The sequence below is a fragment of the Ursus americanus genome, chromosome 24 (genome assembly GCF_024610735.1).
Source record: "Ursus americanus isolate L20-20 chromosome 24, mUrsAme1.1.p, whole genome shotgun sequence".
NCBI classification, from domain to species: Eukaryota; Metazoa; Chordata; class Mammalia; order Carnivora; family Ursidae; genus Ursus; species Ursus americanus.
Window position 1 is genome coordinate 38,584,028 of NC_142150.1, and position 19,038 is coordinate 38,603,065.

At 49.9% G+C, this 19,038-nt stretch overlaps 5 protein-coding genes and 1 non-coding gene across 8 annotated transcripts; 3 read left to right on the top strand and 3 right to left on the bottom strand.

Annotated features, from left to right (window-relative positions):
• Positions 1 to 2,967: 2,967 nt before the first annotated feature.
• C24H11orf98 (chromosome 24 C11orf98 homolog) lies at positions 2,968 to 6,092 on the bottom strand. Its single transcript, XM_045793767.2, has 4 exons — positions 5,970 to 6,092; positions 5,698 to 5,822; positions 3,386 to 3,483; positions 2,968 to 3,302 (listed from the first exon to the last, which is right to left on the bottom strand). Exons 1-4 carry the CDS (start codon positions 6,078 to 6,080, stop codon positions 3,193 to 3,195), a joined length of 444 nt encoding a protein of 147 aa, XP_045649723.2. The 5' UTR covers positions 6,081 to 6,092; the 3' UTR covers positions 2,968 to 3,192.
• CSKMT (citrate synthase lysine methyltransferase) lies at positions 6,040 to 9,438 on the top strand. 2 transcript variants are annotated; one of them, XM_045793766.2, is made up of 4 exons: positions 6,040 to 6,176; positions 6,463 to 6,554; positions 6,632 to 6,783; positions 6,947 to 9,438. In XM_045793766.2, the coding sequence occupies exons 3-4, from the start codon at positions 6,717 to 6,719 to the stop codon at positions 7,600 to 7,602; spliced, it is 723 nt and encodes a 240-aa protein (XP_045649722.1). In that variant the 5' UTR covers positions 6,040 to 6,176; positions 6,463 to 6,554; positions 6,632 to 6,716; the 3' UTR covers positions 7,603 to 9,438. The 2 variants fall into 2 exon arrangements, with proteins under 2 accessions (XP_045649722.1, XP_045649720.1); XM_045793764.2 differs by having other exon boundaries at positions 6,651 to 6,783.
• LOC123789854 (small nucleolar RNA SNORA57) lies at positions 6,238 to 6,386 on the top strand. Its single transcript, XR_006778931.2, has one exon. It is a non-coding gene; the product is annotated as a small nucleolar RNA SNORA57 (small nucleolar RNA).
• Positions 8,169 to 10,306, bottom strand: LBHD1 (LBH domain containing 1). The gene is made up of 3 exons (XM_087855213.1): positions 9,919 to 10,306; positions 8,254 to 8,485; positions 8,169 to 8,172 (listed from the first exon to the last, which is right to left on the bottom strand). Exons 1-3 carry the CDS (start codon positions 10,304 to 10,306, stop codon positions 8,169 to 8,171), a joined length of 624 nt encoding a protein of 207 aa, XP_087711339.1.
• A 1,905-nt stretch (positions 10,307 to 12,211) lies between these two features.
• Positions 12,212 to 12,932, top strand: UQCC3 (ubiquinol-cytochrome c reductase complex assembly factor 3). Its single transcript, XM_045793768.2, has 2 exons — positions 12,212 to 12,404; positions 12,497 to 12,932. Exons 1-2 carry the CDS (start codon positions 12,285 to 12,287, stop codon positions 12,644 to 12,646), a joined length of 270 nt encoding a protein of 89 aa, XP_045649724.1. The 5' UTR covers positions 12,212 to 12,284; the 3' UTR covers positions 12,647 to 12,932.
• Positions 12,933 to 15,694: 2,762 nt separating this feature from the next.
• UBXN1 (UBX domain protein 1) lies at positions 15,695 to 18,440 on the bottom strand. Of its 2 annotated transcripts, none has more exons than XM_045793763.2 (10): positions 18,298 to 18,440; positions 18,099 to 18,186; positions 17,906 to 17,959; positions 17,722 to 17,816; positions 17,557 to 17,626; positions 17,124 to 17,315; positions 16,978 to 17,029; positions 16,716 to 16,829; positions 16,002 to 16,194; positions 15,695 to 15,837 (listed from the first exon to the last, which is right to left on the bottom strand). In XM_045793763.2, the coding sequence occupies exons 2-10, from the start codon at positions 18,155 to 18,157 to the stop codon at positions 15,788 to 15,790; spliced, it is 879 nt and encodes a 292-aa protein (XP_045649719.1). In that variant the 5' UTR covers positions 18,158 to 18,186; positions 18,298 to 18,440; the 3' UTR covers positions 15,695 to 15,787. The 2 variants fall into 2 exon arrangements, with proteins under 2 accessions (XP_045649719.1, XP_045649718.1); XM_045793762.2 differs by having other exon boundaries at positions 17,710 to 17,816; positions 18,298 to 18,439.
• Between the last annotated feature and the right edge of the window lie 598 nt (positions 18,441 to 19,038).

Sequence of the window (19,038 nt, forward strand, 5' to 3'; positions counted from 1 at the left end):
GAAGGCTCAGTCGGTTAAGCCTGGAGTCTGGATGTCAGCTCAGGTCTCTATCTCAGGGCGGTGAATTCAAGCCCCGCACTGGGCTGCGCGGTGGTGGGGAGCCTGAGAGAGAGAGGGAGGAAGAGAGAGAATGAGAAAGGAGGGAGGGAGGGAAAACTCCTAAGAGAGGAAAAGGAAATAAAGGGAAGGAGAGGAAGCCCAAAATAAATTGGGCTGGCTGGGCTGGAGGTGTTCTCCCAGTTATCGGCTGGTACTTCTGTCCGTCTGTTAGTCTTCATTGTTTAGGCTTTGCTCTCTCCCCAACCTGCCAACTCAGGACCCCTGCTCTCGCTTGCAGAGAGAGAGTGTGGTAACTATATAAGGAGCTCATATGCACCTCTTGAAGAGCCCCCACAACTGCCAGTCTATCTAGATCAAGTTCCAGCTATTCCACTTACTGGCTGTGTACTCTACTTACCCCCTCTATGCCTATTTCCTCTTCTCCAATGAGGATGATAATAGTACAACTACCTCATAGGGTTTGTTGTGAAAATTGAAACAAGGGAATATGTTCACTGATGTGAAATGTTGGGGTCTGGGAGCGAACGGTCAAGAAAGAATTCTTGAGATGTCTTCTGTGCAAAAAAAGATGGTTTTATTAAAGCACAGGGACAGGACCCGTGGGCAGAAAGAGCTGCACTGGGGTTGTGAGGAGTGACTGATTATATGCTTTTAAGTTGGGAGGGGGTCAGGGAGACTGTAAGTCTCTAAGGTTTCCAGGACCTTGAGGGCTCATTTACTACTGTCTAGTAAAACTTTAGTCATGAGACCCTTCAGATGTAGATCAGTGGCTCATATGCTTGGAGGATGATTGCTAACATGTATCTTGGGGTGGGGGGTGATAGAGATGAAAGAGGTTTCCAAAAGGATTTTCGTTTGTGAAAGAAGACTTAGAGGATCCTGAAGGTCTGGCTAATGTCAAACAAAGGTTGCCTTTTGCCTCTAGCAAAGTATTAACATTGAAGCAGTTGACTTCTTGGAGGAAGGTCACTCTGCCTGTCTCGAGTACTCGTCAATGGGCTGTAAGTTGTAAGGAAGTTTAATTTTTTTCTATATTTCTCTAGCCTTTGTTCCCACATCATTCACTGTATAGGACTTAGTGCCTGCAATGGTTAAGTAAGCACTATATAAGCATTCGCTATTTTTATTATATTTGTTGAATAAACTCCAGAAAATAAGCTCTCTGACACCTATTTTGTTGAAGGCTATATCCTCATTCCCTACAATAGTGTTTGCCTGGTACGTAGTAGGCTCTTAATAGTTGGTTGAATAAATGAAAAGGAGAATCGGTTCTGAGGCCAGAAGGCTTACTGCTCTCAGTGGAAGTGTGAGTTAGAATAATACCAGATGGCAGTTTCTGAAAATACTTTTGAAACCACTTAAAAACATAGAATTGAACAAAAATCAAAATGGCTGCACTAATCCTTCAGCGAAGCTCGATTTTAAAGTAACCTTTTTCCTCTCCCGCAAACTTCTTCTCCTTTTTTAGCCTTTTGTTTCAGTAACCTGGTACCACTCTGAAAAGGACTAAGGAGACTGGCAGCATCTACACAATTCCTGTAGAAACCAGCTAGACCCTATATTTACCTATAAAACTCCCCAACCCCTTCCTCTGAGCCCCTTCCTCCCAGTGGGCTTACAGTTTTTGATCGCCATAGCTTGCTACAGGCTCCTTTGCCTGGCAAAGCACTAAAGCCAATTTTCCTCTTTATCCCAAACTCTTGTCTTCCTGCTGTATTTTGGCTCTGACGCATGGAGGTCTGTTTTCCAACAACACTTTTGAAGTGATTGTGTTTTAAAAGCTAAATGACTTCCTATGGTTCTTTTTTTGTTCTTACATTTTATAAGTTTAAATACACTTACAGAGTGTATATACTACTTACCCGGAAAATCTGTTCTAGAACAGTAGTATGAGACAATTTCTGCTCCTAACACTGCCTCAAACTGGAACCCAACACTTCCCATCGCAGAGCCTCCGCTTTCGATCTGAAAAAGGCTTTTGAACCAGGTAAGTTGAAGCCAATTTCCTCATCTGTAAAAATGGGTATGATGTCTCCTATCTCACAGATGTTTTGCAAAGATCACTTGAGATCACTTATTAAAAGACTTAGCATAATGCCAGATACAGAAACTCTTCTTTGAACACAGCAAGCTCCTTCCACCTTAGACACGGGGGTACAACAAAATTATGAAAAACGGGTATACCAAAATATTAAAATGTCTTTTCTGGGGGTACCTGGCAGGCTCAGTCAGTGGAATGTGTGACTCTTGATCTCAGGTTGTGAATTTGAGTCCTAGGTTGGGTGTAGAGATTACTTAAAAATAAAGTCTTAAAAAAAAAAAAAGATTATTGGAACTAAGGAAATTCGGATATGAAAAACTCAATATTAGCCAATGTTAAATGCGTTAGGGGTGACAATAGTATTTTGGCTATATAGAATGTTCTTAGGGGTAAAATCTCATCTGCAACTGACTTTCAGATAAGTCAGCAAAGACAAAAACACACAGACATACATATTTGCAAGTGCATAGATAAAGAACACGTGTAGGAAAATGTTAAAAATTGGTAAATCTGAGTGCATATATAAAGGTTCATTGTACTAATTTCTTAACTTTATTGAAGGTTTGAAATTCAAAATAAAGCTGGGATGGGAGGTGCAACACAGGGCCCAAACCCTCCCTCTTCCAGGAAGCCTGATTAAACAGGACAGAGAGAATATGCTTTTCCTCTGTTGAACACACCTCTGTACAGGCAGCTTTTCACTTTAATTAAACACCCCAGCCCTGGCTTCCAACAGAAGTTCTGAATGTTAAACGGGAAAAAAAATGCTCAGTTTTCAGTTTACTAAAAATACAATCCTGGGGTGCCTGGCTGGCTCAGTCGGTAAAGAATGCCCATTTCCATTCCCACATTAAATCACACACCGCTCAGTGAGAACTCTAGGGCTTTATTACAAGTGGAGCGGACTGCGAGGGAGCCCCATTCTCCAGTCTTTCTTCTCTGCCCTCTTTCTCTCAACACATCCCTCTGGGACAGGTCACTAGGCCATCTGAGGAGAATGAAAAGGGGCAATGCTTTTTCCAAAGTCCTCTGAAACAACCAGAATCCTTCTGGCTCCAGCTGAGAATCTTCTGATGGAAGGGGTGAGAGATTCAGCTCTCATCTTCAAGGTCCTCCATGTCTACATCCTGGGGGGCTTTTGTCTTCTTTTGCCGCTTGGGCTGTGGTTCACTAGTCCTGGCTGGCCTTGTGGGGGCTTCCACTGAGCAAAAGGAAAGCGGAAGTATTAAAGAACCCCAACAAATCCAGGCTGCCCCCTTACCCACCTCTGTGCCCCAGTCTCACCTTCCATGGCTGCTTTCTCTTTCTGGGCCAGCCGGATCTGCTGAAGGAGCTTTCTGCGCTTCTTCCCAGAGAGAGTAATGTTGGCACGTGCACTGGACCTGAAGGGTTGGTAGGAGCAAAGATACCCAGGTTAACCTTAAACAATGTACGATGGTTCTGACTATTGAAAAGGTCTTTGGAGTCAAGTAAAAAGACTTTGGGGGCGCCTGGGTGGCTCAGTCGTTAAGCGTCTGCCTTCGGCTCAGGGTGTGATCCCGGCGTTCTGGGATCGAGCCCCACATCAGGCTCCTCGGCTATGAGCCTGCTTCTTCCTCTCCCACTCCCCCTGCTTGTGTTCCCTCTCTCACTAGCTGTCTCTATCTCTGTCAAATAAATAAATAAAATCTTTCAAAAAAAAAAAAAGTAAAAAGACTTTGAAAATCTGGGCTCTGAGGTAGTGAGTTCTATCTCTCCAACACTTAGCCATCAACATACTTAATACTGCCCCCATACATATATAAAGTACTTACCATTAAATGTTAAAATTTGGTATATGGCAGAAACTTGTAGAGGAAAGCTACTTTTCTCCTCTCCTCTATTTTCAATACTTTTATTTTTTAAGGAGGCTCCTCACCCAACATGGGACTTGAACTTACGACCCTGAAATCAAGAGTCACATGCTCGTGTCGCCTGGGTGGCTCAGTCAACTAAGTGTCTACCTTCTGCTCAGGTCATGTTTTTTTTTTATATATTTTTTTTTATTTATTTGACAGAGAGAGAGAGCACACACAAACAGGGAGCAACAGGCAGAGGAAGCAGGGAGCCCAACGCAGGACCCAATCCCAGGACACTGGGATCATGACCTGAGCCAAACTGAGCTTAACTGACTAAGCCACTCAGGCACCCCAATAAATAAAATCTTAAATAAAATAAAATAAAATAAAATAAAATAAAATAAAATAAAATAAAAAGAGTCGCATGCTCTACCAACTGAGCCAGCCAGATACCCCTATTTTCAATACTTCTGACACCAGAAAGGTGTGGGGTTGTCCCACATCAAGGCTTTCTCAAATTCAGTGGACACCGACTGAGAATCCTACAAATTTAACTCAGTTCTGACACCATCTACCTGGAGATAGCATCAGATCCCACAGGCTGAGGGCTCAGTCTCACAAGACTGCCCCCCACTTCAGATGGTGTACTTCTGAATGACCAGCTATAAATCAAGGTTCTTAACGATCTCCTTCCCAGACTCAGTAATTTGCTAGAACAGTCACAGAACTCAGGGAAACATTTACTTGCATTTACTTATTTATGGTAAAAGGCAATTCAGGAACAGCCAAATGAAGGAGACACATAGGGTAAGGTCCGGGGAACAGTGACGGAATCTGCCTACTCTCTCCAATTTCCCAGCACCTCCACCTGTTCACTAACCAGGAAGCTCATCAAATCTCTTATTATTCAAGAGTGTTTATAGAGCTTAATCTTCCCAGGTAGGTGGTGTTTAAATTCCCAACCCTCTCATCACCTGGTTTTTCTGGAGACCAGGCCCACCTTAAGTTGTGATTAGCATAAACCTAGGTGTGCTCAAAAAGGGCACAAAAAGGCCGTAACAGACACTCTATCACTCAGGAAATTGCAGGGGTTTTAGAAGCTCTGTGCCTGGAACCAGGGACAAAGACCAAATGGATTTATTATACTACAAAACTGTAAATATTTACAATGAAGAAATCAATGAAAGAATGGGATGGGAACTCTTTCCCAAGGCAGGGGGTGGGGTCCTTGAGACCTATATGCAAAATCCCACAGGTACTTTTGTGAAAATTCATCAAGTACGTGCACACTTATTTATGTGATTTTTTTTTTAAGATCTTATTTATTTGTCAGAAAGAGCACAAGCAGGGGGAGTTGCAGGCAGAGGGAGAAGCAGGCTCCCGCTGAGCAAGGAGCCCGATGCAGGACTCGATCCCAGGACGCTGGGATCGTGACCTGAGCTGAAGGCAAACCCTTAACTGACTGAGCCACCCAGGCGTCCCATGTATGCTTTAAATTTATTTATAAAAATCTATGTGGACGTACAATGTTACTTGGGGAGGTGGGTGAGTCGACAGGTCTTACGTTCTTAGTGGGGTCCAAGACCCATAGAGGTTGTGAACTACCGGTCCTGTGACAGGCTAGCTAGCGGAGTGCAGGCACAAGCACAGCTTACAAACGCTGCTTATATAAACGTCAGTGCACACGGAAAGCAAGGGGCATACTTGCGGTGGAGCTCGGCAGGAAGGGGAAAGAGGACTCGGTGGGGAGGAGCAAAGCAAAGAAGGTCTGGCACTCACGCCCGCTTCTTCAGGTGGTGCCGCGTGATCAGCCCTTCGTCTATCACAGCCCCGATCACCCGGTGCTTCAGTCGCCTCTGCCGGTTCAACACCCGCCGTCGCTTGAACAGCTTCTTCTTCAGCTCCTAATGGGGAGGAAGATGCTAATCAGACGGAAACCCGTGACCCAGGACCCCACACCCGGCGACTCCAGCCCATAGATCCCATCTCTGGCGAGATTAAAGGGCTCCAGGACTCTTGGGGAAACAAAGTCGGGGCTCCCACACAGTCACCGTTCGGGGTCGGTTGATCTTTCCGCCAGGAGTCCCCATGGCGGCGCAGCGAACCTGGCTTTGCGACCGCGTTTTGGCTCTGCTCTGCGTCAGCGTCGCCCCGCCCCTCATCCTCTGCGAGCCAATCGCAGCTCGGAGGCGGGTCCTGAGGCTTTATAAATGCGCTCGGCCGCCGTACCAGTCTTTTGGACGACGGCGACGTAAGAGGTACGTCTTGTGATTGCGGAACCGGTTGCTGGGTTGGGGGTTCTGGACGAGGCCTGCGCACCCTCCTTTTCTTGGCGGGGGTCGGGCGTGCGGTCCCGGTCCCCGTAATGTACGGAGGCAGAGGGAAAGGGCTCCGGCCCTCTCGGCGTCATGTCTTCGGTGCCCGCGGCTTCCAGTCCGCCGGTTCTATCCTCAAGCGCCGGGACACGGGCTCTGAGAAGCGTGGCGGAACCAAGGTTCTGCAGGCTCCTGCCTGTTGTGCTCACGCCTTCTGCTTTGATTTCAGGTCTTTGGAACCGCCCCTGGAGCCGGAGCTGTAGTGTTCCCTCCCCTTTCACTGCCCGTTGCAAACAATAAAGGCCGTTCGTACCCTAGTAGGTGTGTGTCCGCGTTCTTTTTTCCGAGGTTGTTGTTAGGGAGGCTGTACGCCTTATTCCACAAAGCGGAATTTGCAGCTTTTCTCTTGGACCTCAGGCTCCTGCGGGAGTGCGGGCGACATTTCGCGGAACGTTCTCTGGCCGACTTTGAAGGGATCTCCAGATGGCCGCGCTACGCCGAACCCTCCACGTGGTGACCCTGGCTGCTGGGGCGTGCCGCGCTTTGGCGGGTAGGGAAGGTGGACAGAGTGGGAGGGAGGGTTCTTAGTGACCTGGGAGTCTAGTCCCTGAAATTGTGATTCTTCAAACCCCAGGGTATATTGCAACGTTTCTGCAGCATATTTGATGTAACATGGGCGCTGGGTGACCTATGTACTGCGCTCGTGTCCACAGGCTCCCTGGCTAGTAGCTGCCTGGCCGACCGTAGCCTCTGGGATAAGCTCCATGCCGATACCCGTCTGGGCAGCGTCCCCACGTTCGACTGGTTCTTTGGGTACGAGGAAGCCCAGGGGTTGCTCCTGCCGCTGCTGCAGGAGGCACGGGCTGCCTGCCCACTGCGGGTATTGGACGTGGGCTGTGGGACCTCCAGCCTGTGTACGGGCCTCTACACCAAGTGCCCACGTCCCGTGCATGTGCTGGGGGTGGACTTCTCTCCTGTGGCTGTGGCCCACATGAAGAGTCTTCTGGAAGGTGGCGAAGGCCAAACACCCCTGTTCCCTGGGCACCCTGCCTCCCGGCTCCACTTCATGCAGGCTGATGCCCAGAACCTGGAGCCAGTGGCTTCCTCGGGGTCCTTCCAGCTAGTGCTGGATAAGGGCACCTGGGATGCTGTTGCCCGGGGTGGTCGCCCCGGGGCTTACCAGCTTCTGTCTGAGTGCCTCAGGGTCCTAAGCCCCCAGGGGACCCTGATTCAGTTCTCAGACGAGGACCCTGATGTGCGGCTGCCCTGCCTGGAGCAAGGGTCCCCAGGCTGGACTGTGACTGTGCAGGAGCTAGGCCCTTTCAAGGGCATCACCTACTTTGCTTACTTGGTTCAAGGCTCTCATTAAAGACTTCAGTCTTGACCTGAATTTTTCTGTTGGGTGAGGAGAGCGTTGGATATAGCTTTTCAACTTTGTAAGATAGCTGGGAAGTGAGGATTTGAGGCCTGGCCTCCACATTTACTAGCTCAGTGCACAGAGTATTGAATGTTCCGAGCCCCGGTTCATGCACTGGCAGCAGGGTAGGAATAATATCCGGAATTAGGGGATTACATATGATGGTGAAACGTGGAGCATTTAGCAATGGCAGGCACAAGAGGGATGCTAAATAGAGAAGGTGCAGTGGCTCCTTCCCCAGCCCCAACGAACTGGAACTCCTAAAAACACAGGAGTTTTGTTTGTTTTTAGATTTATTTTGAGAGAGAGAGAGCAGGTGGGAGGGGCAGAGGGAGAATCCTAGGCCGTCTCCATGCCCAGCGCGGAGCCCAAATCAGGGCCCAAGAGTCGGGTGCTTGACCGACTGAGCCACCCAGGTGCCCCTGTTAGAGGAGTTTTTAATAGAGGAGTTCTTAATCCAAATCCCAGTATTGACTGACTTGTGTGAGCCAGCAGCCTCACCTCTAAGCCTCTTGTCCTCACCTGTAAAAGGGGAAGACTGAAAGAACTGATAGATGGGCCTCATAACAAACCACGGAAATATTGCAGGAGACAGAACGATACTTACCCTCAAAGCTCCTGGGAGGCAGGAGATGCGAATATTCCACAAAACAGCTTCTACAAACACGGGAGCCTGCTGCTGGGTTCCAGAGAGGACAGGGGTTGGAGGCCTCCTGATATTCTGTGTCCCCAGGAAGCCAGGAGACCTCTTGTTCTCCCTGTTCCTGCCCCCAGCCGAGTTCTGGGTTAAAGGTTCTTAAGGGAGATCTGGGGTCCAGTGGGCTCCAAGTCCAGCCTGGGGGAGAGAGGAGTTGAAGAGCCCATTAAGAATGAAAAATATTCCTGATCTATTATTGACTTCCAAAAAGATGAAACAAATTTGTGTATTTTTTTTCTTATTACAAAAGTAATACAGCAATTATAATTAAGAGGCTAATTTCAGGGGCGCCTGGGTGGCTCAGTTAAGTGTCTGCCTTTGGGTCAGGTCGTGATCCCAGGGTCCTAAGATCGAGCCGGGCATCAGGCTCCTTGCTCAGCAGGGAGTCTGCTTCTCCCTCTCCCTCTGCCTGCCATTCCCCCTGCTTGTGCTCTCTCCCTCTCAAATAAATAAAACCTTAAAAAAAAAAATTAGAGGCTAATTTCAGGGGTGCCTGGGTGCCTCAGTAGGTTAAGCATCTGGCTCGGGGTGTGATCCCAGGGTCCTGGGCCCGGCCCTGCATCAGGCTCCCTGCTCAGCGGGGAATCTGCTTCTCCCTCTCCTCCCTCTGCCATCCCCCCTGCTTGTGCGCTCTCTCTGTTAAATAGATTAAAAAAATTAAAAATAAAAAAAATTTTTAAAGGCTAATTTTACAGCCTGTTTCCTCACAAGGATGAAGGGATCTCCCTCATTGGGTTTTGGAAATCATGAGATAAAAGCACTGTAAATGCTAATAAATAAGCTTCTAGAACAGTATCAGACATGGGGAAAACTCTGGAAGAAAAGGCATCCAAAATGTAACTTATCTCTGGGTAGTTGATTTGGGATAATTTTATTACCTTTTTTCCCCCACAACAAACTGTGAATATATATATTTTTAAGATTTTAGTTATTTAGGGGCGCCTGGGTAGCGCAGTCGTTAAAGCATCTGCCTTCTGCTCGGGGCGTGATCCCGGTGTTCCGGGATCGAGTCCCACATCGGGCTCCTCCGCTGTGAGCCTGCTTCTTCCTCTCCCACTCCCCCTGCTGTGTTCCCTCTCTTGCTGTCTGTCTGTCACATAAATAAATAAAATCTTAAAAAAAAAAAGATTTTAGTTATTTATTTGACAGAGAGAGAGGGAGAGAGCAAGCACAAGCAGGGGGAGCAGCAGGCAGGGGAGAAGCACGCTCCCCGCTGAGCAAGGAGCCCGATGCAGGGCTCAGTCCCAGGACCCTGGGATCATGACCTGAGCTGAGGGCAGACACTTCACCAACTGAGCCACCCAGGCGCCCCAAACAATGTGAATATTTTAAAACATTAAAAATAATTAAAAGGCATCACCCATCTGACCTCAGAACTTCCCTCTAAAGTTCTACTTTGCTAGACACCTTGACTTTTCTCTCCACCCATACGTTTTTTCCCACTACATTTACTAAGCACCTACTGTGTACCTATACTCCTTGGCGCAGGGGACACAACTGAGTTTTCCATCTCAGTCCTGCCCAGAATATCCAGGTCACAATGACCCCACTGAAGCAGCCGCTTCCCTCACCTGGCTCTTCACTTTGGTCCTGGAAGAAGACCTCGGCCTCCTCTTCCTCATCGGTGAGCAGCAGCAGCTCTTCCTGTGGCCAGCCAGGCTCCCCGCTGTCTTCGCTCACCTCTGAGGCTTCCACCACAATGGAGGGCAGGCGGGTCTTTTGGGAGACAACCTGAATGGGGACAGCAGGGCGCATGGACCAGGTTGGAGGATGAGCCAGCAGCTGGACACAGGGTGGGGAAGTACTAACCTGAGCATCCTGGTGACCTTCGACCCTCACAATTTCTCCTCTGTCCATCCACAGAGGGTTGGTCAACCTAGGACTTTCTGGGTGCTGGGAGGAGCCTGGGCTATCTCTAGGCCAAGGCCCACCCTCACTGCTCCCGGGCACAAGGGCCATGGGTGCTAAGTCTTGGAGTGCAGAGTGGTTGAACTCAAAGTGGAGTACCCAGCTCAGTACACTCCACAGACTGCTTCTTTAATCTTTGGAGCCTGGCCCCTTAATCACTTCTGAGAAGAGAATGACAAGCTAGGAGATTATGGGCCTTCCAGGGGAGGGGAAAATCCCAAGAGGTGGAATAGGAGCTTTGTGTCTCCTCACTGCCTGGGTGAGCCTGGGAAAGGCAGGAGGGATAGGAGTGAACAAGGGCATCTGGATTAAAGCCCTGTGAGTGAAGAGCTTTGCTAACAAATTTGGAATTTCCTGATTCCTTAGCTCACTGGGTCTCCTGATTTGCCATATTTCTTTGTATCTTATTTAACGAATATTTATATGGTGTTAACAGTTTGCCAGGAACGGTTTTAAATGCTTTATATATAAACTCATTTGATTATCCTAGAACTATGAGATAGATACTGTCATTAGCCCTATTTTCTGTTGCAGAAACCAGGGTACAGGGGCGCCTGGGTGGCACAGCGGTTAAGCGTCTGCCTTCGGCTCAGGGCGTGATCCCGGCATTATAGGATCGAGCCCCACATCGGGCTCCTCTGCTATGAGCCTGCTTCTTCCTCTCCCACTCCCCCTGCTTGTGTTCCCTCTCTCGCTGGCTGTCTCTTTCTGTCAAATAAATAAATAAAATCTTAAAAAAAAAAAAAAAAGAAACCAGGGCACAAAGAACTTAAATGACTTGTCCAGAGTCACCCAACTAAAGGGTGCTTTCTTCTGCAAACCAGAATTCAGTATGTTACTCCAAATTCAGAGTTTTCATTGGTTGGGGGGTGGGGGAATACAAGGGTATACCATGATGAGAAAACAACAAATTTACTCCTTTTTAAAAAAGATTTTATTTACTTATTTGAGAGATACAGCATGAGCAGTGGGGGAGAGGCAGAGGGAGAGGGAGAAGCTGACCCCACCTGAGCAGTGAGCCCGATGTGGGACTCTATTCCAGGACCCTGAGATCATGTCCTGAGCCAAAGGCAGATGCTTAACTGACTGAACCACCCAGACGCCCCCAACAAATGTACTTTTAACAAGTTAAACAGGGGTGCCTGGCTGGCTCCATCAGTGGTACCTGCAACTTATGATCTCTGGGTGGTGAGTTCGAGCCCCACATTGGGTGTGGAGGTTACTTAAAAATAAAATTTTTAAAAAGGAAGTAAATAAAGATATATATAATATATATAATACATGTAATTATTATTACATGTATGTAATAATATGTAATTTATTATGTATGTAATAATATATAAAATGTATGGTTATTATATATGTAATATATTATATATTACATATAATATACGTATATTACTTATATACATATATACATATATTACAAATTATATATATATACACACACACACTCATACATATATATAATCTTTTTCCTCACCCATAATCTTTTTCCTCACCCAGTACACTTGGCTTTGAGCTTTTGTTCATAAATTGAGGGAATTTGGAGGGGGTCAGCCGACTGATGTGTGTAAGCATCTGGATGTATGTGCTGTACTGAAAATGCACAAATCATTGTAGGAAACTACAGAGCACAGTCCTAGCGCGCGGCATCGATCAGGAACTTTCGGATCTGGACAACTGCAAAACCCACAGCAACCAGGCCGACAGCCACTCTGACACGCACGCTCCCCTTAGCAATCCCACTTTGAATTTCGTGACAATGGGTCCGGTGCTCGGCCCTTCGATGCCAACGATGCCAACGCTTCGGGACGCGCTCAACCTCCCCCGCTAAGCCCAGTGTTTTAAGACCCAGGCGCTCCAGATTGGGAGCGTTTGGTCGATCAGGCCCTCTCTAGCCCGGCCCCTTCTCTATGGTTGCCTCTGCGGGCCGCTCTAGCCCGCGCGGGGGGCGGTGAGACGGCGTGGCTGGCTTCCTAGGGGGCGGGAGGCTCCAGAGGGCGCCTCGCCGGTAGCGCGGTCGGCCATGGAGGGCTTGCGCAAAGCGCTGCTCGTGGGTGCCCTTCTGGGCGCGGGGGCTGGCGTGGGCTCCGCGCTCTTTGTCCTGGTGACCCCGGGAGAGCAGCAGAAACAGGCGATGCTGAAGGTGGGAGTAATTGGTGGTGCGAGGTGGGGTTGGGCGGGCGGAGAGCCCCGGGCTGGGGGGTCAGGACTGCGAACCTCCCTTCCTGCCCGCAGGAGATGCCCGAGCAGGACCCGCGGCGCAGGGACGAGGCGGCCAGGACCAAAGAGTTAGTGCTGGCCACTCTGCAGGAGGCAGCGGCCACGCAGGAGAACGTGGCCTGGAGGAAGAACTGGATGGTCGGCGGCGGGGGGAGGTCAGCGTGAGCCCCGACCTCCCTCGTGGGCGCTGGGACCTTGCTCCCGCGCAGAAGTCCGACGCGGCCTTTCTCCTCCCGAGGCCCGGCGGGGAGTCCGGACCCGGGATGCCGCGCCCAGGCCTCCCTGACGCCCTGGGAGCCGCTGCGGGGTGAGCACGTCCCTCGTCCGCCCCCAAACGCTGCCCTGACTGCGCTTTCACGTCCTACGTCGCGGGCCGGGGCGTCGGATGTGGCGAACTGAAGGAACCAATAAATCTCGTTCTTCGGGCCAGTTACTGAGCCCTGTGGTCTGACGCCTGTGTCTAGAGTGTTCTGCGGGCCCGTGCGGTGGACGCGGATGACTGTTGCTCCTACCTGCCCTGCAACGACCACATCTTCAAAACACAAGTCAGGTCATGTGGTCTGTTTGCGTGTACTTTAGGTGATAACCTGGCGACATTCTCGAAATCAAAACTGTCCTGGAAAATCTTGTAGCATGGAGGGCATTTTGGGTTTCCTGTCCTTTGAGGTTGGAGAGGGGCTGCTAGCATTTAGCATGTGCCATGATGCTTTACTGGGGCTACTGAACCGTTAGAGGCCAATTTGCTAGGAGTGAAAGGCGCGTGCTTTGAGTCAGACATCTTGATTAAAGTCCTGCATATTACAAAACCTGTCTGAACCTCAGTCCTGTTCCATAAAAGGTGATAATTATCTTGAAGGTTGTTGTAAAAAGATTAACTTGGAAATGTAAAGTGCATTGCTTGGCACAGAGCTGCCTTTCAATAAATAAAGAGGGGGGGGTTCCCCTTCCAAGGATTTCAAGGTGGTAGTTCACAATCTCTGAATCCAGTCATGGGATCTCTTGCAGATGCCACTGAAGGAAAGATAAAGCTGGCATTTGGGTCACACCCCACATCCAAGTCAACCAATTCACTCCCTGGTGTCTGCTTTCTTTTTTTTTAAGATTTATTTGAGGGATGCCTGGGTGGCTCAGTCTGTTAAGTGTCCTGCCTTCTGCTCAGTTCATAATCCTGGGGTCCTGGATTGAGTCCCTCATTTGCCTCCTTGCTCAGCAAGGAGACTGCTTCTCCCTCTGCCTGCCGCTCCCCCTGCTTGTGTTCTCTGACAAATAAAATCTTTAATTAAAAAAAAAAAAAGATTTATTTGAGAGACCCTGGTGGGGAGGGGGAGAGGGAGTCATAAGTGGACTCTCCACTCAGTGCAGATGGTGGGAGGAGGGGGGGCTCAATCTCACAACCCCGAGATCATGACCTGAGCCAAAACCAAGAGTGTGACCCTTAACCAATTCAGCCACCCAGGTGCCCCCTGTTATCTATTCTACATCCTGTGGTTCCAAGCAAGATTTCAATTGAAGGGGGAAAGGGGGGGGCTTGCTTTTATTTATTTTTATTTTTAAGATTTATTTATTTGACAGACAGGCAGCGAGAGAAGGAACACAAGCAGGGGGAGTGGGAGAGGAAGAAGCAGGCTCCCAGCAGAGGAGCCCGATGTGGGGCTCGATCCCAGGTCCCCGGGAATAAAGCAAGAACAGTAAATAATAGCTTGGTAACACTGAGGTATAAACCCAGATGGGAGGTATAAACCCAGATGGGAGCACTGGTTTTCAGCTGCTGGATGGTGAAGCCCTAAGCCAAACACATTTGTTATGTCCCATACCCTGGGAATGAGAGGGAAAAGGTTAGCAGCTCTTTGAGGGAGCATTAGGGTGCGGTGATCAGCAGCAGTGAGGGGCTAGGACACAGGAGCTTAGAGGTTGAGCGCCTGAGCCCTAGAGTCGGGCTTCCCCAGGTGTGCCCAGGTTCCACCGATGGTTACCTGTGTTGGTTTCAGCGAGCCATGCGCTTTGGTGTCCCAATCTCCAAAATGGGATACTTGTCCCTATTCCCAGATACCTGCCTTAGCTCAGTTAATACATACACTGCAGTTAGAACGGTGTGGTGCATACTAAGCGCTCAGTACTTTTTAGTGAAGAGGAAATGCAGTTGTAAAGGTCACCGCAAAGCTCCTCTGGCCATTTGTGAATGGCTGCATTTTAAAAATTACCCTTTTAGGGGTACAGGGGTGGCTCAGTCCAGTTAAGCACCTGCCTTTGGCTCAGGTCATGATCCCAGGGTCCTGGGATGGAGCCTGCTTCTGCCCCTCTCCCCTGCTCTCGCTGTCTTAAATAATTTTTTTTTTAAATTACCCTTTTAGTAAATACTTATTGGAAACTTATTAGGTGCCAGGCAGTGTGCTACAACACCCTGTCAGCATTATGCAATACCCACAACAATCTGAATTAACAGGCACTATCATCCTTATTTTACTAAAGCAGCAACCAGGCTGGCATCAAGAGGTCAAGGCACAGGCAGGTGGAGGATGCAAAAAAAAAAAAAAAAAAAGTCAAGGCACAGGAATAAGGATTTCAGGCCTATGCACTGCCTCTTACCTGTAAGAGCAAAAAGTGCTATCCGTTATACTGCCCCAACCCCAACAATTCTCCCCTCTCAACTTCCCAAGCAAGTAAAAAGACCCAGAAATTGTTACTGAGTTTCTTTGTGAGAAACTTAAGATGAAAGGCTCCTGGGTGGCTTAGTTGGTTAAGTGTCTGCCTTCACCTCAGACTGTGATCTCAGGGTCCTGGGATCGAGCCCCACATGGAGCTCCCTGTTCAGCAGGAAGCCTGCCTCTCCCTCTGCCCCTCTCTCCTCCCCTGCTTGTTCTCTTGCTGTCTCTCTCAAAATGAATAAATAAAAAAATCTTATAAAGAAAAAAAAAAGGGACGCCTGGGTGGCTCAGTGGGTTGGGCATCTACCTTCCACTCAGGTCATGATCCCAGGACCCTGGGATCGAGTGCCCTGTCCAGCTCCTTGCTCAGCAGGGAGCCTGCTTCTCCTGTCTGCCTCTCCCTCTGGTTGTGTGTGTGTGTGTGCCCTCTCCCCCTCTCTGACAAAAGAAACAAAGAAAGAAAGAAACTTAAGATGAAAAGTAGGGTCTATCCTAAATGCCTTCTCTTTGGCTTCCTCCTCTGCCTCAGTTTTGTCCCTCCCAGCCATTCAGGAAGGAGTCAGGCACATACAGAACTCAGAGGGTCTATTTATTAGGAAGGAGATGTCAGTGCTTTATCAAAGATGAAGAGGTCAGAGAGGGATGGTGGGATAAAGGCCTCTCAGCTGGGACATTTCTTGGCCACAATGAGGACAGCAGAAGGCACAAGTCCTGAAGATGGAAGAAAACAGCTCTGACCACAGAGACCCTTGTCTTTTGCCCCCCAAAATTTCTGGCCTCACACCATCTCCACAAAGTCTTCTCCTGGCACTCCTTCCTTTCTCAGGCATCCCCTCCCCTCCCCTAAGTTCTGTTTCTGGTCCCAGACGGCATACCCAGCTCCTGCAGGGGCCGTTCCATGTCAGCCTCTGAGAAGGCCCGCCGGGGGAAGCCACTGAGCAACTGCACAGGGTCCTGGTCTCCCCCAGGTTCTTCCCCACGGTGGAGCTCCACGTAGAGCCTCACAGCTGCCAGCTGTTCCCGTGCCCGGAAAGTCTGGGTCAGTGAGGTCCCATCTGGCAACCTGACCTGAAGGCAAGCAAGAAATACAGTATTTTGAGCATCAAAACTGATTGAGGTGCCCAAGTAAGGAAAACAAGAGCTGCAAAGTTGGTTTGTTTCCTCTTCGAGAGACTGAACCAGCATAATCACTATTTAAAGCACCCTAATGAACAACCACTTATTCTTTGCTTTACTAAGCAGTGAAGAGAGGCTCCAGCTTCCTCACATTTTAACAAACACAAGGATAAAAATCATACAAAAATATCTAGATAAATACCCCATCGTGCAAATAGCTACGTAATAAACCAAATGAAAACATAAACTAAAAATGTAACTGCTGAGTAAGAGGGAGGTATGGATTTAAATTAAGACTGGGGCAAGAGAAAGTTGATATCTTTCCTAAGAGTAGAAGAGATAGGATTTCAAAAGTCATTTACGAAGAAGGGAGAGGTTTGGCAAAGAGAATCTCACTGCATAAACCTCTGAGCCAGGTGTCTCATAGGCCAACGAAGGGGTCCCAGACGCAAGACAGGAATTAGAATCAGTACCTGTATTCGACACTGGTCATACTCCCGCTTGGTGGGAGGCTCCTGGCTGGGAGAAGAGGGAACAGGACCTGGCTCTGTTGGTGGAGAAGGCCGAGAACCCACACTCCCACCATACTGGAAGACAAAGGAAAACACTGATCAGGCTCTCACCCACTCTTGAGAGGAACATCGAATGCCCATCCTTTCCTTCTGAAGCTAGAAAAGGCACTCTTTTTTACTAGCCCATCTACTTCCTTACCCCAGTGTCTTCCCGATCACCTACCTTCTTGGCTCTCTCTGCTTTGTCTCTTTCAATCTTTTCTCGGACTCTCTGTCTGGAATGCAGACAGGAAGAAAGTAGGTCAGACGTTGACAAAGCAAACCTAGCTTCCCATCTCATTCATTATCCAACATCCCCATCACCCAGACCTGGCTGCTAGCTCTTCAGCCTTTTCCCTCCTCCGCTCCTCAGCAGCCCGGCGCATCTCATCTTCCTGAAGCCTCTGTCGAGCAGCCGACAACTCTTGCCCTTGTTTCCTGCGCTGCCGTTCCCGTTCCAAAGCCTCTCGCTCCTCTCTTTCTTCCCGCTCCCGCTGCTTCTGGGCCACCAGCTCCAACATCCTATGTTGCAGAAAAGAAAGAGCTCAAAAGAAATGGACATAGATCGAGAAGCTGAGTTTATAACAGGGACTCAAAATGAAATATGAGAACATGTATCCAGAGAGATGAAAAAAAAAACAGAAAGGAAACCGCCAAGGCAGGACAGAAGGAAAGTGTTAAGTTCCAGTTCGTAAATCAGACTTGTGTACTGTGGACAGATGGAAGGTGACCCTCCGAAACGTGACACTGTTCCTTACTATACCTCTTAGTCTGTTCCTGTCTCTCCTCTTCACTCAAAACGGGTTTGCCTTCTCCGGCAGTAGAGCCGGTTCCTACAAACAAGCAATCAGTATTACTGCCCGTTCATCCTCCTCGAGCCCTCGTGAATAATCACACTGCGTCCCTCAGTCAGGACCTTCAGGGCCACCTTGCTCCGAGGAGGTGGGTTCCCTTCCTAGGACATGTCCAAGGGGGGTCGCCAGCGGCTCGTCTACATCAGGGTCGTCTTCGTGCTCCATCAGCCTGGCAGGGAATGTCGGGAGGGAGGTTACCACTGACGCTGCCCCTCCCAGCAGTCCCCCAGGCCCCTGCCACCCGGTCTGAGCGCTCACCAGTCCATTGCAGCCTCGATGCCCTGGTTCCCTGTGAGGGCCAGAGCCTTCTCCCTGGGGGCAGAAACACCGTGAATAGCGCCCGCGAGCCATGGTGCTGGTCAGGCTGGGGCGTGGAGCCTGAGGCCAGGCTGGGGGAAAGGCCAGACAGGTCCGCGATGCCCGCGGGCCAGGGTTTGGGGGGCTGCCTTACGCGCGTCCCCTGGGGAAGCCCATCTCGATGAGACTCTCCAGAGCCGTCAGCTCCGCCATGGCGCCGCCACCGCCGCTTCTGCGGGGACCTGGGGGAGGGCGAGAAGGAGGGCGCAGGGGGGGTGGGGGTCAGCGCGGGGTGCCGCCGGTCCGCGCGCAGTCCCGCCCCCGACGCCCCAGCTGGGCGCTCTCTCACGTACCCGGCTCTGGACCCTCAGCGGACACGGACGAGAAGAAAGCCGAGGGCAAGCGGAAGTGCCCGGATCTGTTTGGGTCACGTGGAAGCGGGCGTGGACGGGTGCCGCCGAGAGCCAGAAAACACAGGCCTGGCCCACCCGCCGGGACCCGGCGCGGGCGGGGACGGGTGGCGCGTCGGGGTCGCGGCCCGGGAGGCGACCCCCCAGCTGGGCCGCCCGGCGGCGGTGGGGAGGAAGGGTGGTGCGGCCCTGAAACCCGTGGGCGGACTGTAGCAAGCTCTCCATGGGGTCCCAGGGCGCAACCAATTGGAATGTTATTTGGCGTTGTTGATCTGGAACCATAGAAATGTGCGTGGTCTTTGACCCCCTCATCCTCTCCGGGGAATTGAGCCATCCTCCGTCCCACTGCCAAAGGATCTTTGCAGAACACGATTATCTGATCCTGCCATCACCTCCCTGCTTAAAAATTCTCCATGACACCTAGTCTCTTAGGATGAAATTTAAGTGCTAGTAGTCCGGCTTCGTCCGTTTTCTTTGTTGTTGTTGTTTGTTTAGAGTCCTGTCTGTAAAAGAACAGTAAGCACTTGCCTTGGGTGCCTGGCAAGGCTGTACCGTGTAAATACTGGTAGTGCGCAGTGTCTTCTCCCACCACTTGCTGCTAACTCGTGCATATTACAAAACAGGCCCTCATGCTCGTCCAGGCCTTTACACCTACCAGTCCCTCTGCCTGGAATGTCCGGCCTC

Bases quoted from the DNA above. Each gene is read 5' to 3' on its own strand.
- C24H11orf98 (XM_045793767.2), bottom strand. From the start codon at position 6,080: ATGAGGGGCGGGGCGACGCTGACGCAGAGCAGAGCCAAAACGCGGTCG. The intron at 5,823-5,969 runs GTGACTGTGTGG...CCTCCCCATTAG, and splicing joins AGATCAACCGACCCCGAACG to GAGCTGAAGAAGAAGCTGTT. The intron at 3,303-3,385 runs GTGAGACTGGGG...CCTTTTGCTCAG, and splicing joins AGAGAAAGCAGCCATGGAAG to TGGAAGCCCCCACAAGGCCA.
- CSKMT (XM_045793766.2), top strand. From the start codon at position 6,717: ATGGCCGCGCTACGCCGAACCCTCCACGTGGTGACCCTGGCTGCTGGG. The intron at 6,784-6,946 runs GTAGGGAAGGTG...TCGTGTCCACAG, and splicing joins GGCGTGCCGCGCTTTGGCGG to GCTCCCTGGCTAGTAGCTGC.
- LBHD1 (XM_087855213.1), bottom strand. From the start codon at position 10,306: ATGGCCCTTGTGCCCGGGAGCAGTGAGGGTGGGCCTTGGCCTAGAGAT. The intron at 8,486-9,918 runs GTGAGGGAAGCG...TCTCTCCCCCAG, and splicing joins GGACCAAAGTGAAGAGCCAG to GCTGGACTTGGAGCCCACTG.
- UQCC3 (XM_045793768.2), top strand. From the start codon at position 12,285: ATGGAGGGCTTGCGCAAAGCGCTGCTCGTGGGTGCCCTTCTGGGCGCG. The intron at 12,405-12,496 runs GTGGGAGTAATT...TCCTGCCCGCAG, and splicing joins AGAAACAGGCGATGCTGAAG to GAGATGCCCGAGCAGGACCC.
- UBXN1 (XM_045793762.2), bottom strand. From the start codon at position 18,157: ATGGCGGAGCTGACGGCTCTGGAGAGTCTCATCGAGATGGGCTTCCCC. The intron at 16,830-16,977 runs GTAGGTGATCGG...TTTGTCTTCCAG, and splicing joins AAGCAGAGAGAGCCAAGAAG to TATGGTGGGAGTGTGGGTTC. The intron at 16,195-16,715 runs GTACTGATTCTA...GCTTGCCTTCAG, and splicing joins ATGACCAGTGTCGAATACAG to GTCAGGTTGCCAGATGGGAC.